At 32.4% G+C, this 24,953-nt stretch overlaps 1 protein-coding gene across 2 annotated transcripts; it reads left to right on the top strand.

Annotated features, from left to right (window-relative positions):
• Positions 1–2,618: 2,618 nt before the first annotated feature.
• On the top strand, positions 2,619–24,754 carry LOC143239878 (uncharacterized). 2 transcript variants are annotated; one of them, XM_076481486.1, is made up of 8 exons: positions 2,619–2,757; positions 3,431–3,512; positions 10,282–10,358; positions 11,127–11,208; positions 11,493–11,832; positions 15,740–15,922; positions 19,831–19,908; positions 23,944–24,754. In XM_076481486.1, the coding sequence occupies exons 2-8, from the start codon at positions 3,447–3,449 to the stop codon at positions 24,615–24,617; spliced, it is 1,500 nt and encodes a 499-aa protein (XP_076337601.1). In that variant the 5' UTR covers positions 2,619–2,757; positions 3,431–3,446; the 3' UTR covers positions 24,618–24,754. The 2 variants fall into 2 exon arrangements, with proteins under 2 accessions (XP_076337601.1, XP_076337602.1); XM_076481487.1 differs by having other exon boundaries at positions 2,674–2,778.
• The last annotated feature ends 199 nt before the right edge of the window (positions 24,755–24,953 follow it).

Raw genomic sequence — 24,953 nt, 5'->3', positions numbered from 1 at the left:
AGCGAGTCCATTTTTCCATCCAGTTAACCATCTGGTCCCATGTACTGTATTTAGCTTGTATACACAATTCTCAGACGACTATGTGGGACACTGGGATTGAGAGGAGTTATTGAAAACGTTTGAACATGAGAAAGGCAAAAATAATTCTATAGAATAAGTGTAAAGACAAAAGTAATTCTGATTTATCTCCAAACTTCAACTAAAATGCTAAAAGTGCATTATACCAGAACATAACATTGTGTACGTCACTGATTATTCCAAATAACGTCCAAATATGAATAAATCCCGAACAATATCAATTTGTACAAATATCCCAGCACCTTTTTAGATGGTGTCACATCTCTCCACGGAAGTCAGATAAAGAATGCATTAAATGATAGATGTGCTCTGTAAATGATGCATAATCTTGAGTCATGAATGATCTGCTTTCCCCTTTCTTTATGAGAGTGGCTATATTTCTCACGCATCAAAGTTTTCACTCAGTTTAATATGCTTCTGACCCACATCGTGGTGGCTTCTATGGATGTTCTTATTATCGTGGTTGATCTCGTTTAATAGAAGATATTTTTCTGTATTATTTATTTCAAAGAAGTGTGTTTCTACTTCAATTTCAATAAATAAAGGTAATTTTACAATCATTAGTATCAAACTACAGTACCAAAATATTGCTAACAGTGAGGATACTTAATTAACGAATAAATACAATATATTCATTACCAGTTTTTAATTAGTTCAGTTGTGTTTAGTTGAGTATTAAGTAAAAAGCCCAAGAACTACTTCACTGGCTTGTGACTCCTCGCATGGAGACCAATCTTCCTTTGCAGATGTTACCAAAGGTCTTCTAGCTGTGCAGTGTTCTCTTGCCTTCCCTTTTTTCTTATCTAGTTACACCATATAACACCTTGTTTTCCGACACTCTCATTCCCTCTAAATTTCGATGAAGATTTTCCATGTTTGACACTTAATCTTATCGGTATAGAGCAGGCCAATATCTTGTTATAGAGTTGTGTTGGTTTTGTTAAAGAGGTTTCTTATTGGAGCTTATCAGATCTTTTGTTTAGTTTTTTCCCTGAATGACCTGTCATATACATCCTGTGATGGTCTTACCATTCATTTGTTTTGCTTCCTGTCGTCCATCATGAGACCAGTCACTCTGAATTTTACTTATGACAATACGGCATCATATTTCTAGCTGTATTATCATAGTCTACACCAAAGATAGAAAACAAAGAACTGGTTGGCCATTCACAGTCTAGAGGAGCATCAAAATTCTGTATAAGGCTGATAGGGCATTCGTGATTTCAACAAGCAGCACAATGGTTATTCACCATAGCTGTTAAATAAGTGTTTGTTGTTTTTTTTGCTTGTACTTCTGCCCAGTTCGTACATTTTATGTCTAAGCTAATTTATACGGATCGTAATAATATCAAGTGTTTATTCCACGAGGGAAAGTTTGAGAATTGGTGGTGAGAAATTCCAGTAGTCATATTTTTAACACCTGTTCATTTATCCCATGACTGTAACTTAAGCTAGCTTGTAGGTAATTCTTTGCTTGGTTAGTTTCTTACCTTTGTAGGTAGCTTACTTTGGTCAAAAGTTTTGCTAATAATTACATAATCCACAGTGGTGTAGCTAAATAGCACTAAACATATGTCAGTAGCAATGTTCCATGTTCTAGTGATGAATGTACTTAGGACTAAAGTGACAAGAGTTTTTATCCATTGGTATGTACAAGCTTTACCTAATTAAAGTGATTTTTACATGTTTACGACATTTTTACATAGGATTAAAAGAATGTCATACTACTTACGTCAAACTTCCATGAAAATCTAAAAGAATTTACCTAAATAACCCTGAATAAAGATAGAATACAATCTAGTCATGCTTACAGGGAGACTAATATTGGATTAGTAAGTTAAGTCTATTAAAATATTTATCCATCTTCTCTTACAGGCTCAAACATCCATCGCAAATACTTGCCATTGTTTTGTATAGTGCGATTTTGAGTTTTGTTTCACAAATAAAAATTATGGATCTGAACCTACCACATTTCAGCTTTTTACTTGTCAACAAATTGATTCAGTGCTCAGAAATAGACGCAGATTCTGTAGCGTATTATCCTCTAATCTCAAATTAGCAAGCTCTATCTAACTTCTCTCCAGGAAATCAATTCCGCGGAAATAATTGTCTTGGATTTCGTGTTTGCTAAGAGAGGATAGGACTTAGAATATTCTTGATGGGCCAAAAGGCCTATCACAGTTTCATGATTCATTATAAAAACAAACAAATGCTATCACTCTTAGCGGTTCTACAGCTAACATGAGGTCTTATAACACTAAAATTCGAAATTTAATTCCCTTTGTAGGCATTTGTGCACTTTTGTGCTTAATAGCAAACAAATGAAAATTAAAATAATTTGGGAGCCAGATTAAAACATCAATAAAAATCCTAAAAAGGCTTTAGAATAAGAGTTTTAGTATCACGGAATGTGTGTGTGTCAGGTTAGAAAAGCATATTATCCTTAATTAGGAGTGTCTAGAATAATCAGAATCAATATAAATATAAATGTATATATTTAAAATAATACCACGTTGTCAACTCGAATTTAAGATAACAAAGTTAAAAGCTTCATAATTTTGCTTATGCAGATGCCGCTTTGTGTAGCTTTGTATGACAATAGCGACACATTTTTAAAGGAAGGCATTTTTATCGAGGTCATGTTTAACTTGTAGTAGGAATTGTAATCAAATTTATCAAGCAAGTTAATTTTCAAATAATGTACATCGATTTGCATTCTTGTTATAGTAAAATATAGAAATTACCTTTCAATTTATATTGTTACGTATATGTTTTTCCAGATCTTAAATAAATGTATATATAAAGAAATGAACCTAACTTACTGTAGGCCTAACGTATAAGCTAAACTCACGATGTAAAAAAATTACGCTAATAGTGATGTACTTACTGTGTAATGGTAATAATATCATGATACCCGTACTGTTTACAATACAGGTCATAGATACTAAATTTTGCCTGTTGTTAAAGTTATTTCAGTAGAGAAAATATGTACTTGCTTAAAATAAGAATTACATTTTATTTTTTTAGTAGAAATTTTCGTAAGAACTTAAGTACATTTATTTAAAAATTGATTTCACAAAATTAAAGTACTCGTTTAGATAGGTGTACAAGTAAGTTTTGTGTTACAACTTGTATTAGGAATAAACAGAGGCTATGTATTTTCTTCATCTATTGTTAAAATAACAAGCGATGAATAGTAGTAGTAGATTATTATCTTGAGGTTTACATGTTTTGATTTTTACCAGTTTACACCTACTGTCAAAACAGAACACTGTTGTAAAGTCAAGAGACATTAGGCATCTTGCTACTACTTAAAGGTTATATGCAACTTTTTTCCCTTGATTTTTTACAGCAAAGTCTGAAGCAAAATGTCTGTTGCCTTTGTGCCACACCAGAAGGGTAGACCACCACCCAATCCTGCAACCATTCAAAAGGTTTGTAGTATAATTCAACATGTTTATAGTGTCTGTTTTAAATTGTAGAGATTAAGTTGTTTATTGAAATGAAGTTTTAGTTGTCATTAAGTTATCATTTGAGCTTAATCTACTTTAAAATGTAATTAGTATCAGTAGTGAATTACACCTAATTTATAGATTTAATGTTTAAAATTATATTTATAAATTTTACATTTTATTCTTTAGTTAAAAGAAACCAGTAAAAATGTAAATTTCTTTTCAATGTTGTTTCATATACAAATGATCTCTGGCCATGAATCATATCATACATTGGTTAGTATATAATGAGTATTAACTGTACTTGATGTGTCATTAGTATTATAACTGTAATTTTTTTAAAATACTGTATTCTTTATCTAGTCCATTAGGAGTTTTAATAATTAGAAAAGTGTATAAAAAATCCATAAGGATGTACATAAAGAATGCAGTTTTAAAAAATGTAATATTAATAGGCCTAAAATGTCTTATGACAAGTACAATAAATTATAATCCTGCTTCACTGGTTTGGAAAAGCCATTAATGCTGTAAATATTGTTGTAGTAAATGCTGTATCTTTTTTTTTTTTTACCATTAAAATACTATCAGCTTCATAGTAATCTTGAGTTCTAGTAATAACTCCTGATGTCATCACTTTCCTAAGAAAGGTTAGGAGAGCAGTTCAATGATCACTTGTGGTTTTCATATTCTGAAATTTGTGTTACATTAGAGCAGCTTTGGTTCTTTACAAAAGAAATTACTGACATACTTCAGATATGTATGAACAGACTGTCAATTGGAAGTATTTGTCTGAAGTGACAAACTTTTAAGGATAAATTGTTTCAGATATGAAGTAAGTCTGGTCTTCAGTTTGATCTTTATCACTATCTTCACAAAGAGCTTACAAAACTGAAATAAAGTAGAAAATAAGGAAAACATTTTGAGTTTAGACAATTCATATTGCAAAGATGGAAGACAATAATAAAAGTACTTCAGAAATTTTCAAAAGTGAAATTAGGTAATTGAAAAGACAGTATGAAGAGTATTTCACAAAATATGTGAACACTAACAGTAAACACTTGTGGATGTTACAATTAACATCTTAACAAAACAAGAGGACTTGAAAAAGAAGTTACTAATGAAATAGAGAAGTTGAAAGAGAATGTAATTCATCTGTTGTAGATATAGTAGTTAAGAAATTCACTAGCATGACAATAATGAATCAAGGTATTACATTAAAACTGAGTTATGATAAAATTAATGTTTAGTGTTACTGTAAGTTTTAAATTCTATTTTATGAAGATTGTTTATAAAACAAATATTTACTCTATATTTTAATCAATGTCTAAGATAAAACATTTTAGGTAATAGGTAGCTGGATGTTATAAAATTGAATGTGAAAGTACTTATATTGGATAATGAAATTTAATTTAAAATATTGTTTTGCAGAAAGTAAGGGATGTATAAAAGGAAGGACTAAATATTTGGCCAGAGCAGAACTTGTACAAAAATACACAACATGATACTGTGGTTTTAGAAGTGAAGATAATATTGGCTCAACCAAAGGGTGTTAGAGCCAATAATATCTGCAAATCTTTAGAAGTAATAAGGGTTAAAAGTCATTATCAGTTAATAAATAGCCAAGCGTCTGGTGAATATCTGCACAAGAATGTGCAGGGTTTTCCTCTGAGGTTCATGAAGAAATGTAAATTTCCACAAAGTTTACATGATCTATGTAAAAAGGATAAATATGGCAGTCGGGTTTTACAAGTTCACCCGTTGATGTGGTAAATTTTAAGCTCATATTTTAAAGACCATATATTGGTCTGAATTGTAAAACTGTTTTTAATTGTGTATTGATTTTAATGCTGTGTTATTTATCTATTAATTTAGTATTGTTTTTTTTGTAAGCAAAACTGTTTCATTTTTGTCAACCTTGTAACTATGAAATTAAATATACTGTAACTAAATGTATTAAGTGTATTTTCTGGAAGTTGACAAGCTTTTACTAAAAATACAGAAAATTTATATTTTGTGATAGTGGTTTTCATCAGGTATTGGAATGTGAATTTAAGTCAAAGTGAAAGGTGATTTTATGGTACAAATAAAAAGCTCTTGTTTTTATCTTAGTTTTTGTGTTTTTACATGCATAACATCAAGAATCCCCTAACTAGATATCAAAAGTTTGTTTTTTTTCTTCAGTAAAACTATTTTACCTCGTACTGTCTCTAGAATGACATTAACTGTAGTGAAATTAAATGAAAAATTGAAAGGTATAAAATCAAATCATTAAAACCTTTTATCTCTTCTAGAATGGCTACGGATTGAAACCAACAATTAAGATTATCTAACTACAAAACATTTTCACATCTGATTGCTTTGAATTTTATTACTGTAGAATTCTTTTTAGATCTTATCTAATGTGTGCCATGCAATGAATCACATTGGGAATACTTAATGTAAATAATTGGTCAGATTATATTTAGGTAATGGGCCTGTGATAATTTTAATTTGTTTTCCTTTAATTTTTTGTTACGTAGCTTAATGAATTTTCACATTTTAATTAAAAAATAAGAACAAATATACATAAAAAAATGAATTTTGATCTTACATTAGTGTTTTAGTACATTTTAGTAATTTGTGCTTGAGTTTACTTTGTTAACTCAAGTTGTTTTTTATACTATTCATTCTCCACCAGATCATTAATGTTTCATTCAAATATGCATTTTAGAACAAAAAGTGTAACCAGCACCAGAATATAATGTTTCAAAAGTACTATACATTCATTGGTTTCCTAATTAAGCTATGAATAAGTAAAACAATTTTGTTTGCTGCTTGGAGCAGAAAACCATGATCACAAACACTGGAATTGAGACTAAATGCCTACTTAAGGATTGGAACACAAAATGACCAAATAAGGAATATCTTAGAGAAAGCTGCTTTTTCTCTTGGTTATATGTAGTCAGAAATGTATTGATGGATTTTGAAAGATGATGACACTGGAAGACTGTGGCATGGGGGGGTTGGCATTTTATAAATTCCCATCCAAGTGATGTTGATGAAGTTTCCTTCACAAACTGTAGAAAACATTATACGCACACACGTAGACAAAGCAAAATCAACCAAAAGTAAATATCTCTCGAATCAAAAAATTACGAAACCGTATACTGCTGCTTACCATATATTCTTGACATCAGCAGAAAAATAACCAATATTTGGCAAAAACTAGTAACAAAATGACATTCCAGTTAATACCAAATTTATTCAAAAACCAGGCACAAAACTGAAGTCTTGTACTATGTAAAAACTACACTGACAAACACCACACCAATATTATTTATAAAATACAATGTGATAACTGGCATGACTTCTATATTGGAGAAACAAGTAGAAAAATGGAAACCAGATTCAAAGAACATAAGTCATCTTCACACGTTTTCGAACACTGCAAGTCAGATAAACACAACATAACCATAGAAAACACTCAAATACTAAATGAAGAAACAAATGCAAAATTAAAGAAGCTTTACTTATACAGCAACTGAAGCCCCTTTGTAAACCAATACAAAGGAACACCTTTATACTTATATTAAAAATAATATAATAAATAATAATAATAAAAATAAATATAAAATTATATATTCAAACATCTAAGCACGCCCTCTACATTCTGACACTCAGTTACACAACCCCTTTCAAACATGTGGTCAGCTTCCGGTCAGTTATCTCTTTCTTTGTGAACCTGACGATTACTGAAGTAGGTTGAAACGTTGTTCACTCTTCTACGTGAAAAATTTTCGCAACCTAAACGAGCCGTTTTTACGTACATATGAATAAAAAATGGCTCCTACGATAAGATTGGCCAATGCAACTCACCATGTTGTGCCTAATAGCAACAGCAAACAGAGGACAAAATACTTGGCTTTTAATCCCTATTTGCACATCAGAATAATCCCAGTTGTGAATCACTTTCTTTTTTTGCTTTGCATAACATGTAAATCATTCCTTTCTCTTGTCTTTGAGACTGCTCACAACACAGTAAAAGTGCCATAATGCTTTAGTTTTATTTACCATAACCAAAGATGATGTTCATTGTATGGAAATTCCCACCAAATGGCACATACGGTGTTTCTATACAGTGTCATACATGTACATTTTTTAATGGTCTATTCATAATAGTTGGAATCTGCTCGGTTTGGCATTTGCAGCCTAAGTACAATACTTGGACTTAGTTCCATATACTGACCACGTGGCCAATCTCAGTTGCATATAGTATCAATAATATAACTCTTAATACAGTGTGTATACATCTTCACAAAATTTGACAGCCTTTTAGTAAAAATTTTCTGATTTTTTAACTGTGATAAGAACCATTATAAATTCAATCATTCTTATTGATGTGTTTCATGTAAAAAGAAATCTTATTTTGAAAGAGAAATTAACATTTTTATTTACAAAAAATAACACCATACAAACATCATTTGATAAATGTAAATCTTAACTTTCTGCTGGTTATAAATAATACAGTACTAAATGTGAGAGAAAACTGTTGACAAATCTTGTGAAAATGAAACAGGTGATTACTGCAAGAAAGCTCTGATTTTCTATTTGACATACTTGGAACTAAACAAAATTGAAATCTATGGAAACTACTTTGAGTGATGACAACATTATAATAAGTAATTTGCATTAACTTTCATACTATTTTGTTCGTGAAATGTCATGTATGCTGCAATTAAATATTAGTGTTTGAAGCTGAATGAAAGTGTTAGAACAAAACATATCATTAACCTCTTTTCATTAGTGGATGTATTTACAAAGAGTTAAGACTTTGTGCTGGACATAGGTGCCATAATTTGTTGAAATTGATGAATGTTAAGCAATATTTGCTAATCAAATTATGTATTGATTAGTAGTTTTTGCCATCAAACTATTTTCTCCCCTGGGAAATGACATTTGTTCCTCTTCTAAGATCTTCCACAATGTATAAATTCATGTAGTAATGAAAATTACATATCTTAGAAATAAATTTAATTTAATTGTTTTATTTTATGTTTCTTAAGAAATATTATTATGATTATTGAAATAAATTCAGGCCCATCCATTTCATTAAAGAAAATTAAAGCCATTCTTTTTGTATATTTTATAAAGATTGTATTATGATGAACAAGTTAACTACATATTGAAGTTGCATTTATAAATTACATTCTAACAATTTGGGGATTGAAGAAAACTAATCATTGAGTGGTTGTGACAGCTCAGGTTCAGAAAACCTTTATCTACATGTATGTGAAAGTTTAAAATGTTTTAACAGGTTTTGGATTCCTAAGACTAAAGGAAAAGTCAAGAAATCTAAAATTAGGACAAAGGAGAAATACAAAAGTTCCCTAGTTCAAAATTTCAGATTTATTGTGGTATTTATATTAGGGTTAGTTAAACTGAAAACAAGAAATTCAAGGAAAACAAGTGGTTATTTAAGATATGTTAATAGGAATTTTATTATGGAAGAATGGAACTAGGATGAATTCTGATGTATTTACTGTTAAATGAGAAGAAAATATATTAAAGCTATTCTACATCTGTACTTGTAAGGAAGAACCTTCTTTAATTATTGTAGTTTCAAAACTTTTTTCTTAAGGAGAGAGACCTTGAAATTACACATGAAGGACTAGGTGACAGAAGCCTCTTTAGAGTTTAAATTTTCTTCTTTACTAACTGGGATAGCAAAGCAAGATTTTGACATTTTCTTTACCATGGGTTCTAAAGAATCAAATAAAACAGTTAGATGATTTTACTTTTTCTGTGTTTCGGAATATTATGGGACTGATGAATGATGTAAACAAATCTTGGGAAGTAAAATAACTGTTTTATGACTGTTATAGTATATCAGTATCCCATGTTATAAATGAACTACGACTTCATAAAAAACAACACATTTTTGTGTAAAGTTGTTGACCAATGACTTCATAAAAAAAGCAAGTTGTGTGTGTGTATAAAGTTATTGACAGAATAAATTTCATTGTGGTCATAATATTTATCACATTTTATGTTTGAGAAAACTATCACTAAAGGTAAGAAATATTTTTTATAATTCTGGAATTGATAAATAACAAAACAAGAACAGTATAATTTTGTTTCTCACAGTGACACACACAACTGTTCAGAATTTCATCTGCAGTTCCATATACTTGAAGAAGGGTTATTCTTTGAAACTGTGTTTCACATAGTGGGTTATTAATTTTGCCTATTATTGTTATAATTTGTTATTGGCAAAAATGTTGCAGTTAATCACCAAAAAAGATAACTATTAAAATGTCAATAACAATTACTTACGACATGCCACTCATTTCAAGACCACTGAGAATTGCTAATTGGTTCATATGATTAACTTGTATCAGTTTTATTAATGCTGATGTTTTGAGTGGTCATTGTCAATAGGTTATATTGAAAATGAACACATGGTGCTTATCAAGCCCAATTCTGCAAGGAGAAACAAATGGTGTGACCAGTTTTAATGCTTTGGTATGGAAGTTTCATTCTTATGTTTGTATTCAAAATTACTGAATCATCTGTTGCTTTTCTTATCAAATAATTGTTGCTTTACAAATAATAGATGTAATATTTCCTACACAAGGCTAATCTTTTCAAATACCACTTGTGTAGTACATTTGTATCATTTTGTAACAGAAATTATGACAAACTGAATAATTTAATAAAAGCTTCTAACTTGTATCTATGATTGATATATTTCTGTTTCTCATTTTTTTTCTAGATGTTAGATGAAAACAGTCAGTTGATTCAAGCTATTGTGGATTATCAGAATAAGGGAAAAGCTTCAGAATGTCTTCAGTAAGTAATGTACAGTAATTAAAAACAACAGTTGAAGGTAATTTAATACCTAAGTTATTCCATTTGAGTTGGATGGATAGAGATTTTATTCACTTGAATTATATAAATATGGAGAAATCTTATTCACTTCTGTGATGGATAAAAAAAATCATGTGAGTTGGATATGAAGAAGCCTTATTACTTGCATTGTATAGATAAGAAAAGAGCTTTTTCACTTGGAAAGATTTTCATGATATTTATAGACACATTTAAAATAATGTCCAATGGTTTTTTTGTGAAATGTTAACAGAATTTCAACAGTTAACTGCTGAGGGTAATATTTTTACATTTGAGTGTCCTTTTTAATGTTTAATAATGAATTCATCTATATGACATCAAAGTTCGAGTTACAAGTTGGTTGGGCATGAGTAATAAATAAAAATAGGAGGACATTACATATGTATATATACAAATAAAGTGTTTTAAGAGATGAGGTTAGTAAAATAGCTTAAGAAGTAATTAATGTGTCAACATTTCTTTATAATGAAGTTACTGTTTTCTCATTTACATAACTTGCATACTAGTTATAAAAAAAATAAATTCTATGTGTAGTTATTTGAGACTTGTGTGAAGTTCGTATTTATACTAGTTGTAAGGTGTACAGTATATTAGTTTTAACATGAAAATGAAGCTCGTTGGTTTGCCAAATAGATATAATAACTACGAATCAGTATTCTTTTTTGCTGAGTGTTATGTGATTAGTTGCTGATGATAATACAACTCTTACAGGTACCAACAGATTCTGCACAGAAATCTGGTATATCTTGCTTCAGTAGCTGATGCTGGACCAAATATTCAAGCTCACCTTCCTGTGAGTTAGGTTATTATTCGTGTAAATAATAGTTTATTTTGACAGCATTATTTCTGTAGATGTTACTTACTAGAAAGTATTTTAATAAAAAAATAAACTTGAGTGTAATAAAGTTTTTTTTTATAAAAAATAACATGATCTAATGATTCTTACATATAAAAAAATACCAACAGTGATTGGCAATTGTATCTATGAGTAATCTCATGTTGATATTCAATATTTCTTACTGCTGTTTAGTGCTGTACATGGAAGTTTTTCAAATTGTAATTGTTCTTGACTTTAAGCCTCCTCAAAGTTTTGCTCCATCTCCATCAAACCCAGGCCATATGCAGAGTCCAAACCCTCAAGGACCTGGACTAATGCAAAATCCCAGTCCTCAAGGTCCTGGACTAATGCAGAGCCCCAATCCCCAAGGACCTGGACACATGCAGAGCCCCAATCCCCAAGGACCTGGACATATGCAGAACCCTAATCCTCAAGGACCAGGACATATGCAGAGTCCCAACCTTCAAGGACCTATTCCAAACTCACAGGGCCCTAACCACATGCAAAGTCCAGGATCTCAGGGTGCTGGTCAGGGCTCTCTACAAGAAGGATCTAACCCATCAAATCCAATGATGCAAGGTAGGTTTGCAGTTATAAGTTATAAAAAACATGAAGAACAGGAATATGCTCTTCCCAAACAAAACATAAAAATTAATGTAAATGCATTCTTTTACATTTTTTCTGTTGAAATTAAAAGGTGCTTTGTAATAGTAGATGTAACTTTTTTCTTTGCCTTGTAAGATATATTTGAAAAACTATACACTTATTTTACTGGGATTGCACTTGTTAACTTGTCTGTGTGTATGTTTTTCACCAATTACACCACCCAGTAAAGTGTATTTATGTACTTCCAGTAGTGTAGCTAGTTGGTACAATAATGTATTTTTCATAAAGTATAAAGAACTCAACTTTTATTTAAAAAAAATCATTCAAAATTTTCTTTGTGTGTGTGTTCCAAATAGCACATTTTTTCATTTGACATAATATTCAAAATTGTGTACTTTATACTTAGCAAATAATATTAGGATATGGCATTCTCAGTATTACTGAACAAAATTTTAAGCCTGGTAGACTTTACCGAGCAGTCATTGTAGTGACTATCTGGTCAATTCTGGTGGTGATGAATGTTTACCAGTTTAATGGTAGTCTTGTGATTTGTGTGAAATGCTGTTTGCATATTTTAATTTATCAAAATTCCAGATCAGTTCTATAACAATTTTCAGTCACTTTCAATGTCTAAAATATAGATCAGACTACAAGTTGTGGTGATGTTTGACAGACTGCTTTTGACTGTTATGAATTAAGTAGTAATAATGTGGCAGATTGTAGAGCTTTGTTGCAACTTCATGACTTGTACACAGTCAATGAATTGGGACATTAGGATGCCCACATACCCTATGGTTATAAAGTTGAAGTCTAAGTGAACTAGATGTAAAAGAAATGTTTTTTGAAATAAATCTGTTATATCAAGAAAGAAAACATTTTTTATTAAATAAAATGAATCATGTTTACCAGAAATTTCATAGAAGTTGCCACAATCGGACTTGGAAGCAACTTAAACTAAGCAAGATATCTTTCTGCTGTGTGAAAGACAGCTGAATCCATGGAAAGTTTTCATGCCTCTCTAACAGCTATAACAGGCAGTACAGTCATAATAGCTTTTAGCTAGAATGTATTCTATCAAAGCCTTTTTTCAAAAGTTTCTCAATGCAAGTCAACAAAATATCTTAAAATGTTGGGTTTTGTGTTTGTAACTTATCCAGATGGGAAGTCTGTTCACTCCTTAAGTTTTATTATCTCACAGACATTTAAAAAACTACTAAGCAGAAAAAGAAACAGAATATAATTTTTTTCACATTCGTAACTTACCTATAAAAACATCATATACTATATACACTGTGTTCATATACCACCTTTGCTCATTTTTGTCATCCATAATGATTAAAGTATTCCGAAAACCTTCATGTTGGGAGTCAATTTTGTAAGCCCGTGTTTCTTGATTTGTTTTAAGATTCAAGAACTGACTCTGTGTTCAGTATTATCCTACTTTTGTTTGTGTGTGACACAAGTAGTACCAGGTTAATATAGAAGGATCATTATTTATGCACAAGCCAGAGAGAGGAACATGAAAAAACCCCTTAGTTTGAAGTACATTAAAACTGGATTTTTATATGAAGACCATTCTTAGGATACCATCTGTGTCAGCTGCTTTCTAACCAGTACTAGTAATCAAAGGTCCAAAAACTAAATTATCTGCTTCTGCCTTTTTTTTTGCACACAACTTCTGGACTCTATAATCACTTGGAGTATGTTAAGACATTTTACTATTTCCATCATGCATTATGTCACACAGAAGTGGTTTCTGTGTTTTGCACACAACTTCTGGACTCTATAATCACTTGGAGTATGTTAAGACATTTTACTATTTCCATCATGCATTATGTTACACAGAAGTGGTTTCTGTGTTTTGCACACAACTTCTGGACTCTACCATCACTTGGAGTATGTCAAGACATTTTACTGTTTCCATCATGCATTATGTCACACAGAAGTGGTTTCTGTGTTTTGCACACAACTTCTGGACTCTACCATCACTTGGAGTATGTCAAGACATTTTACTGTTTCATCATGCATTATGTCACACAGAAGTGGTTTCTGTGTTTTACACACAACTTCTGGACTCTACAATCACTTGGAGTATGTCAAGACATTTTACAGTTTTCATCATGCATTATGTCACACAGAAGTGGTTTCTGTGTTTTGCATAGAAGTAGACAGATAACATTTGCTAATAACTGATAATTTTTACATGATCTCTTATAATATAAAACTGTAGTTAGGTAAATACCTATTCCAATAGCTTGCAATAATTTTTTTCAACTGTTTATTATTTAAAGTCCCAATTTATTTTTAATAACTCTTGAAAGATTGGATTTCTCTGTAGAGTCTGCTAGTTATGCCCCCTTTTCAAAAAGAATGAGTTTTCTATTTGTTGAAGGAAATCCAATGCATCCTTAACTTGTCAACATGTAACAACTCAGATATGTGGTTGTATTCAGTAGCAAGTGTTTTGAACATTATTTTAGAATGTGACAAGTAAATTTTGCATCATTCTTTCATCCATTTGTAAGATATGGACAAATGACCAATATGGTTTGTCCACCACTGAATTCAATATACTTCCTGGCACAAGAAGTTCAAGTGACTTTTGAAGCACTAGGTTCTGGCAGGGATTATAGTAACATACAGAATAAATACTTCAGTCTGTTCTTCAAGTTCTACAACAGTCAGCATAGTATTGATGGAATCTTTATACTTTTGGTGTATTCTGTATTAATAGATGGCAGAATAAGAATTGAAAGTGTATTTGCTTCCTTTTTAAAGCATTGAAATCTTAGGTACAGTAACTAAAGTTATTAGAGAAAGCATGAAAAAACAGCAATATTTACCTTGACAGAAACTGCATATAATAATATACAAATGTATTATATTTATTGGGGTTGAGTATTTTAAAGTATATTAACATAGTTGAGATTTGGTTTTTCAAAGGCTGTATTCCAGTTGGCTACTGACAGAAAATTAACAATAGCCTAATCATAAAGTATTGTATCCAAATGCAGTATACTGCATGAGCTGTACCAATTTCTGAATTATTTTATTTATATAATAAACTATTATCATGTTTTTTACAATAATCAAAAATAGTCAACAGTATTTTAAAGAAGAACCACAAAAACAACTACCTTTTATTATTGACATCTCAAAGCTACTGATAAAATAGTTTTAAGATATTTTTTTAAGAACATCCATTCTTGAATAACAGAACAACCTGAATAAACTTGAATGAGGTTTTGAGTCTAATTATACTTAAATTTTGATTGATGCCATGATAGGCACTGCAGTTTACTACAAGTTTAGACTTTAATTTGCTTATCCTAATCTGTATGAAATGATGCTGATCTTACTTTGGCCTATGATTGTAGAGAATCTGAAATTGAACTACAAATGTTCATTCACAATATTTTCTAATGGCCATTGGAAATCAGTGTACTTTTGTCAAACTGATAGTAATTGATTATAAAGAGTTTAATGTGAAATGTGTTAATATTGAGATGAGTATCTTTGTGTTATTTCATCATAGTGTCTACATCAGTTTCGGTATTTTCTGTTTTTTTATTTAATTTCACATTGTTGTACATGTGCAACTCAGTCCAGCTGCTGTATAGTTAAGCCAGATTCTGTTTCACCAGTTGTATTAATGTGTTAAATTCTTTGAATTTGAAGTAAAGAACAGTGGCAGTTAATTTAGAGATTAAAAAAACAACTTATGATTGAAGGGTTAGTGTCATGCTTTTTATTAGCATTAACATTTAAGCTGTGTTTTTATTAAAATAATTTAAAGCTCTTGTAGTTATGATTTTGTTATTAAGAAAATTGAAGTTTGGATTTAAATAATTTTGGTCTACTTTTATTGCACATTTTTTAGGCCAAGCTCCCTTGAACCCAGTGCACCATCCCATGGCAGGTGCAGGATCAGGCCAAGCTAATTTTGCCCCAAGTCCACAGGGAGGACAGTCCCAAGCGTCACCACAACCACCCCAACACCAGCCAGGGGGGAACTATACTCGTCAAGCAATGGGACAACAGCAGCAGTATGGAATTCCCCAGAGTAAGTTTAGTTTGAATATTTGATTACCTTAATTCTGTTTCAGTGTTATTGATCTGATAATTGAGTTTCAAATACTTTTCTTCATTTAGTAATGAAACGCTCACTTGGAAACAAGAACAACACAATGTGTTCTTAATAATGCCAAATTCTGTATAAACAACAATATATTTATAATACCACTTACAAATTTTCAAATTCCAACTGCCTCAGCAGTAATTTACTTGAAGAATAAAACTCAAGTATAGCAATTTGGTATTGGACTAATACGTAAGGACATTTTGGAATGCAGAGCAGATCTTTAGGGTTGAAAATATATTGAAAATTTTACTGTTTAATTGACTCATAAGAGTACTTTATGGTATTGTCATGTTTGGTGGCATTTGGCACATGATGTGGAATTCATAGACAGGTTAATCTTAGTAATTCATGAATAGATGAGGTTTCAAACTATTTCTAATAAGGTTATGTTTCATTTTATTTTTCAATAACAAAAAAGTCAAATACTGATATACTAAAATTAAACTACTAAACATTTTCGTGATTTATTTTCAAAAATGAAAGTTATGGGAAAGTATTTTCTAAGTTGATTTAGCTATGATTTGAATTGGGTTTTGTTCCTTCTTTCAGAGAAACCATGCAATATTTGACATTTGCCTTCTGATATATCATGTCAAGTTTATCACTAAAAAAACAAACAAACTAAACTTGTTCTGGTTGTCTCATTTATCACGCTTTCTGTACTTATATATAATTTTTTTTTCAAAAGAGACTGTCACCCAGTTGGTCTTTTACTGTTATTGATCTTTCTGTCTGCTCCCCTTAACTTTTCTCTTACTTTTCTTGAAGGGTTGACAGTAATCTATGGGGCAGTAATAATTTTCCTCTCATTTTGAGAGAGAATGGCCATAGTTGATGCCATCCAACCTGCATGCCTCAATGGAAGTTGGACCAGGCCAACTGGCTCTCTGTCACTGTTCTTTCAGTACTTGATCCTGCTATCGTCTGTAAACCATTGATAGACAACTGCGTGGCAGCAGTAGCTGACTGTATTGTCCAGGCAGCTGTTCAGTGTATTCCAAAACCTCAACATGTTTTCCACAGTATCCTTGTCCTTGGTGGAATCATGCCTGCCACATGGCAAGGAAAGCTCAAAAATGGACTTGGGCTACCTTTCATAGGTATCCCATACTGCACTGCATTTCAGTGGGCCTGTGCACGTGCTCAGCAAGTCAGACATCAAAGCCAGAAGGAATCTTGGATTAAATACACCTCTATTATCTCTTGTACCACCAGTTTCAAAGTCGTTAGTGGACAGTATACTTCTGCACCCAGGACGTTGCTGATGCCCAGAGCATTGCCAGCACTCTCAGTAAAAACTTTTCTTGTGTATTTAGCACTTCTGCTTCATCCCCCACCTTCTTAGCTGTCAAGACTCTGGCAGAGTGATTGCCTCTTTCCTTTTCTGATTTTCTCTCTGACTATAATCAAGCCTTTACACTGGTGGAACTCAAACTTGCTCTTCATCAGTTTGGTTGTACATCAGTTGGACTCAGCGATATTCATTATGAGATGCTGTGCCATGTCTCTCCTGCCTCTCTTGCTATTCTTTAGATTGTATTTAATCAGATCTGGCAGGAGAATATTTTTCCTGATGCTTGATGCTATGCTATTGTACTGTCTTTTCCTAAGTCTGGGAAGGATCTCAAGGTTCTTTTGAACTGCTGTCCAATTGTTTTGATTAGCTGTCTCTGTAAGATCTTGGAGAGGATGGATAATGCTTGTCTTGTTTGGTTCCTCGAATCAAACAACCTCCTTTGTGTGGGTTCCGATGACAGTGCTCCACCATGGACCACCTGATTTGACTTGAAATGTTAATCAGGGAAGCTTTTCTCAAATGACAACATCTTGTTTCTGTATTTTTTAACCTTGAGAAAGCTTTTGATATAAGGTGGAGGTTATGGCATCTTGCAAGATCTCCACTTGTACAGATTGCATGGCTGTTTACCCATTTTTATGAAACATTTTTTTAATGAATCAGTAATTCCAAGTCCATGTGGGTTTGACACTTTCCTGTTCTTGGAGTCCTTCAGGGCTGTGTCTTGAATGTTACACTTTTCAATATAAAGATTAATGCCATCAGTGAACAAGTCCCCTCTATGGTTGCAAATGGTCTCTTGATGACTTCCACATTTCATGTGAATTGTCGTGCATGAGGTTTATTGAATGGCAACTACAGACCGCCGGCAATCACTTACTAAAATGGATCACAGCAGAGGTTTTTACCTTTTATCTTTGACTGTAAGCTGACCTGGGATTGTTTTTCTTCCTCAGTGGGCTATGCTTTTTCAGAATAGATGGTCTGGATATATTGAGTTTTTCCTTTTGATAACATTGCTGTATCCACTGGTCAGCCCATCCCACCATGGCTTATTACCATCTCCAATATATGACTTTTCTTTGAGTCATCTGAGAAAGGCAGATACTCCCAATTGGAAGTATCATCTTCTGTTTGCCAAACATCTTTTGAACCATCTTTCCATTTCCATTTATATGGATGGTTTGAGATCCGTGACTTTGTGGGCTCTGCCTTGGTTTGTTCTGATTCAGTTGTTGCACACAGAATCCCCTCTACAGTTTCTGTATTTACTGCCAAATTGTATGCCATTTCTCTTGTCCTTGACCACATAGAAACTATGCAGTATACAAACTGTACTATTTATACTGACTTGCTTAGCTCTTTATTGGCCCTGGAACCACTTCATGTTGGTTCTCATCCTGTTCTTGTTGATATTCAAAACAGACTGGTCCATTTCTCTCTTATCTACTTCTATCTGTTTTAGTTTTGTTTTATACCAGGCCATGTTGGTATTCGTGGGAATGAGCTCACTGATACTGCAACTAAGTCTGTCTGCTCTGGTACTATCACCACCATGCCTGTTCCATACATGGACTTCGGCCCTGTATTCATAGCTCGGCACCATGCCAGTTGGCAGTTGGCTTGGAGTAAGCAATGTGATAACAAGGCTTTCCAGATCAAACCTTCTGTTGCTCTTTGACCATCTTGCTTCATGTGTGTTTTTGTATAACAAAGCTTCATTGGGCTATCTGCTGAGTCCACCAAGGGGAATCAAATCCCGGATTTTAGCATTGTAACTCTGTAGACTTACTGCTGTACTAATGGGGGACTCTTGCTTCCATAAGGATTGGAAGGAGGAAGTTGTTCTGGCTAAGTTATGCATTGGTCAGTTTTTTTAACTCATTGCTTTCAACTGATACTGATGCACCAATATGTAGTCTGTGTGACACAGGTCGTAATAGCCTACATTCTACTGTTATGTTGTTGCTACGATCAAGAGCAATGGCACCACTTTAAACATATTTATTATGGGTTCACCCTTGAAGTTGGACTGTGTCATTGGCAGTTGTGACACTATTCATATCAGTTGTGTTTTCAAATTTTTAAGGGCCATTGGTTTTTTAATTCTATTTAAGACTTAAATTTGAAAATTGGACCATGTTTTGCTTTAGCATGATTCTTTTTACATATTTTAATGATTTTAGTTTTTTATCAGTTGTTTGGCACAGATAGCTCAGTTGCTTTGTGCTAATAAATGCTTAACAACCAACCAACCAAATGAGACAGGAATGTTTTAATGTTGTTTAGTGCCATACATAAATGCGTACCACCCAGAATGGCTGCAGATGATTTAAGCACGTGTGTAGCTAACTAAGGAAAAGCCCCTTACGTCATGATTTGTTTTGCTAGAAGTCAGGGTTTCTTTCTTTTTTTTTTGAATGAACAAACTTTAAGCAAAGTAAGCACAAGTTAAAAGAAAAAAAAAACCTCTAGTGGTTTATTTTATTAGCAGTTGTATTAAAAATTGAGAAAAAAACTTTTAATGATATAGATCAAATGATGTCTGCCAGTCAGCAGCAGGGTCAACCATTTTCATCTTCCCAGCAGCAGCCAGGAATGGTCCATCCAGGTAAGTTTGTGTTTTGATTTGTGAGAAAATTATGATTTTATGGTAATTCTCTTTGTGTTTTGTTATGTAAGATTTCATTCCATAAGTATCTTTGTTTTATCTTTACTTTGCTCAGTATCTCAATAAGCATAGTAATTTAATATTTCTTTTAATTGTTTTGTGTTTCCCAACACCACTACCAGCATTGTAGTTTACTGTTCATTATTCTTGTCTTGTCTCAACACCACAGTTTATTATTTATTATGTCTCAACACCACAGTTTACTATTTATTATCCTTGCCTCAACACTACTACCAGCATCATACCTTACCATCTCTTTTTGGCCAAGGTTAGTCTGGAGGTTAACATGGTAATCATTGAGCTGAGGTTCACATCCTATTAACAAAAAAAATATACCTTTGTGTGCACATTGCCAGAATGGTATTAAAATCCCACTATTCAGTCTGACAAAAGGAATTAAGAAGAAAATAATAAAAATGGATGGAAGCCAGTAACTTAGTTTCAGTCATAATACACTAATATAAATTAGTAGCAGTTAATTCTCCCTACTATAACCAGCAATTCATATGCCAGAAAAATGTAAACAATTGACAAATGAATTTAAGCCATAAATTAAAAATGCTTTGTCAAAATACATTAGTAACTGTGGTGCTACTTCAATTTGGCAAAATGTTTCTTGCATATAGTCACATAAAACAATAGCTGTTGATTGAGAAGGTTCAGTTATTAAAGTTCAGTATGAAGAATTAAGTAATATTACAGTATTTGAAAATGAGCATGGTAAGTGTGTAGGGATGGAGAACCCCCAAGCAGTTTAACAACAAAGTTCTGTTGGTTATTATGACTGTAGAAACAATGGGGCTGGCTCACAAGGGTTTGAAATTGTGATGATTTACACACCTAAATGTTGTATTTTAACTTTGGGAGTGTAGAAACAGTATAGTGTTTTATTAACTTCAAGTGGTATCCATCAAAACAACTTATCATGCCATACTGAAACTGTTACCCTCATAGCATCTGTCACTGATTAGAAGAAGAAGAAAAATAACAAAAAAAAGAGAAATATGATAGTATATTTTGAAAAAAATAAGGAGGTAGGAATGGCACTGTCAGAAGGTAGGGATGGATATTAAGAATCCTTATGTAAGTAGCCATTGAGTCAGTAATGTTACAAGTTTTTTATAGGTTTAGTTAGTTTAAATGTTTATAGTCAAAGTTGAATTTATGCAAATGAAAGGAGTTCAACTTTGCTGGGCTTGGCATGGCCAGGTAGTTAAGTCACTCAGCTTGTAGTCTGAAGGTTGCAGGTTCAAATCTCCATCACACCAAACATGCTCATCCTTTCAACCATGGAGTGTTACAATGTGACGGTCAATCCCACTATTCATTGGTAAAAGTTGACTGTGGGTGGTGATGACTAGTTGTCTTCCTTCTAGTCTAAAACTGCTAAATTAAGGACAGCTAGCACAGATAATCCTTGAGTAGCTTTGCATGAAATTCAAAACAAACCAAACCAACTTTGCTGTAGATAAGTTTTTATTGCAGAGATGTGACAACCTGTAGAGGGACTTTTCTATGTGTTTTCTGTAGTTTTTGATATGGTTGTGCCTACATCACCTTTATTTTTTTCATTGTAGTAATACATAGGTCTGTTTATAGCATGGCTCTGTGCAACATTCATCCACTGCTGAGCAATGCAATAGTTTAATATGGGTTTTTAGAATTATATTTAATTGCTCTATAAAATGTTTATCCATAATAATTGTACTGTATGTAATTGAGTATGTTCTGTCAAGAGGATCATTCTGGGTAGGGGCTTAGTCATTTTTACTGACTTTGTAGTCATGAAATTATATCTAATTTTTATGTATTTCTTCACAAAATTTGGTAAATTCTTTGGAAACCTTTTTTTAATAAAGTATTTATTCTCATTATATGAATCCTTGAATGAAAGTTGGTTTTCATTCTCAGAATAAAAGTACTTTTTCTCTTGCAGTTTTTACATTTCTTCTGCATGACCTCTAGATCCTCCAATTTTATACTTTCTTATTTTCTCTTCTCTGTTATAACATCATCAATGTCTAGTGAAACGAAAAGTCAAAAAGTTATTGAGTTAAAAATGCTTTTTCTTTATTAAATGACTGCAGATCTAAAGAGGCAATTATTTATCTTAAAAGATTCTCTTCAGCAAGTAAGAGAGCTTATGATAAATAAATGGATCAAATTACATCATATAACTTCAAACTGTGCAAGGAGTTTAATCACTAAACATTTTTAATATTTTATTTAACCTAACAAGTTTTATACTTTTTATATAAGTTAAAATAAATTTAAGAATGTTTATAGGCCTAATTGTACTATAACATACTTTGCTAAAATTAGCTTTTCCACTACATAATTCATGTTGCTTTGAACTGTGCATTTTAGAACACAAATATATCAGGCACTAAAATAGAACGTTTCCAAACTACTATGAATTAACTGACTTTCTATCCAGTTAAGTAAAAGTTAACTGTTTAGAATTGGTCACAACAAAGATCACATCCATCTCAATGAAAGTCTCTGCCTGGCCATGCGAGAGGAAATAAATATACAAGGAATCATGTAGAAAAACAATGTCTATTGGTTAAAAACATGTTTGGTAGCAGTATTTCAGAAAATTATAGATATGGTTTGGAGGACATCATATAGGCATGATAAATATAATGATATCTCAGTAAAGCAAGAATTTGGACAGTAGAACATTTGTTTTGGCTTGTAAATATCTGTAGCTTATATTTCCTAATTTAGTGGAGAGTCAAGTTCACATAAGGATAAAGAAAACCTAAAAAGGGGAAAACTCTCAGCACTGATACATCACGTGACACAGAAGTGAAGATTGAAAACCTATTTAAATATTTCATTTTAAAACTTAAATACAAAAGTTTGATATAAACTTTTAATGCCAAACTTGTTGTTAATAGTTTGGACTTTGAATGTAAATGTAAAACAAAGTTGCAACATGTACTTTAACCACTCATGGATACATAAGTATAAAGTATATGTCATAGTGAGCCATGTTTTTAACAGTGTGAAAATAATCCACCTTAGATTAAAGATTAGTGTGGTTGGAGAATAAATTACATGTTGAAATGAAGAAAAGTATTACTGAACTGTACGTTATCGTGATAGATGGGCAAGCAACAAAGACATACTTGTGATCAACAAACTTATGATCATTTTTACAAAAGTTGTAATAGAAATTTTGTGTCACAGAAACTGTTAAGCCTATTACGATTGTTACTTTCTCAGTGGACTTGCAATGATCTTGGAAATGGACAGGTAACACCACCAAGGTTGGAAGATTTTAATGCATGCCATTAATGAAGTTTACTGTGCACATAACTATTATAAGTTAGATGCTACTTACATTTTCTTTAACTTTTAAAATTGTTTCACCAATAAATATAAATAATTAGTACCTTATTACTGATATTTTAGTACTTAACTGCAGTACCAACTAAAAGTTTGAAGTCTAATTTGACATTTTTTAAGGATTAGACAATAAATTATGTATGTGTATTTAGCAGAATTAGCTCTATTGTGATAGCAATGGAATACAAAACATTATTTCCAAACATTTATATTTGAATAAGGTATTCTGTAAAAAGTAAACAGTTGCTCATGATGGATAAATCTTAGTGTTAAAAACTATTACATCTCATGTTGCACAATAAAACTTATACCCTGAAAAAGTGGAAACTTGTTGCCACATTTAGGCAAGTAATAATGTTTTTTTTTAGAATTTTTTATATTTACATGAAAAGGATAGAAACTGCATTAGGGTAGTTTATATAATTTTCTTTGTGACTTGTGGTTAAAAACCATTGCATTTCATCTATTAATTAAAAAAGGTTCATGCTGGTTGAAACGTGTATTCCACACTTAGGAATCTCGTCAAGGAAGTTGATTCTTATCTTCTTTCTAGGTAGGTCTTGTGTTTGCATGAAACAGTTGTTTTGTTTTTTTGTTAGAGTTAATCAATTTCTGTTACAGGTGGCCAGCAGTATCAACAGAGTAACTTCTCAGGTCAGCAGCAGTCTCATCAGAACTACTCCACCAACAGCCCACAGCAAGGTCCTTACAGCTCATACCCAGCAGGTTCTCAGCCTCAACAGCCAAGTCATAACTTTTCTCAGTCCCCATCATCCCAAACTCAGGGCTATAATCAGAGTGGTCCTCCCACTTCTCAGGGGCAGGGCCAAGCTTACCCATATCCACAGTCAGGGCCTCAGTCTTCTGCCAGTCAAGGGCAGTGGTATCCTCCCCAAGTTCCCAACCTTTTTCAACTGCTCCAACATCACAGTCCAACTACTCTGGTCCTCCTATGTCTCAACAAAACTATATGGGTCCTAACCAACCTAACTATTCTTCCCAGGCTAATTTTGGAGCTCCACATTCCCAACCATCATCTCAAACAGCATATGGTCACCCTAATCCAAGTCCAGGTCCCCAGGGCTCCACTCCTCCACCTCAGCAGTCACGGTACCCTCCTGGTTATAACCAACAAAATTTTGGACACTACCGACCTCCTTCCCAGCCACAAAGCCACATGGCTCCTCCTCCCCCTTCACAGAGTCAGACATATGGTTATGAACAGAATCCAGCATATGGTGGGTATCAACAACAGTAGTATCTTATATTTACGTGGCACTGTGTCATCCTTTTAAAGTAGTTTGTCTGTATTGTTGTATTGCACCAAGCTCAGCAAACACAAGTTTTCAGTTCCTCTTATTCAGTTATTGATGGAACCTTAAGTTAATTAAAAAGGCTAAAAACAATTTAATAAAATGGATGTCTTAAGCCATTTGATACTTGTGGTTCATTGTGTGTTAAAAACAGTTGCACTTTTCAAAAAAGGCAGATGAAAAGGATAGCAAGTTTTGTAATGATTCAGTTTCTAAGGCATAATACAAAAACATTGGACTTTATTTTCATTAATGCTCTGTGTTCAAAAAACTTAACGAAAAAATATACATGTGTATTATTATAGATTTTATAACATT

This window comes from Tachypleus tridentatus, chromosome 13 (assembly GCF_004210375.1).
Source record: "Tachypleus tridentatus isolate NWPU-2018 chromosome 13, ASM421037v1, whole genome shotgun sequence".
Classification (NCBI taxonomy): domain Eukaryota; kingdom Metazoa; phylum Arthropoda; class Merostomata; order Xiphosura; family Limulidae; genus Tachypleus; species Tachypleus tridentatus.
Note: the sequence above shows the minus strand (reverse complement) of the source record. Positions and strands in the feature narration are given on the sequence as shown.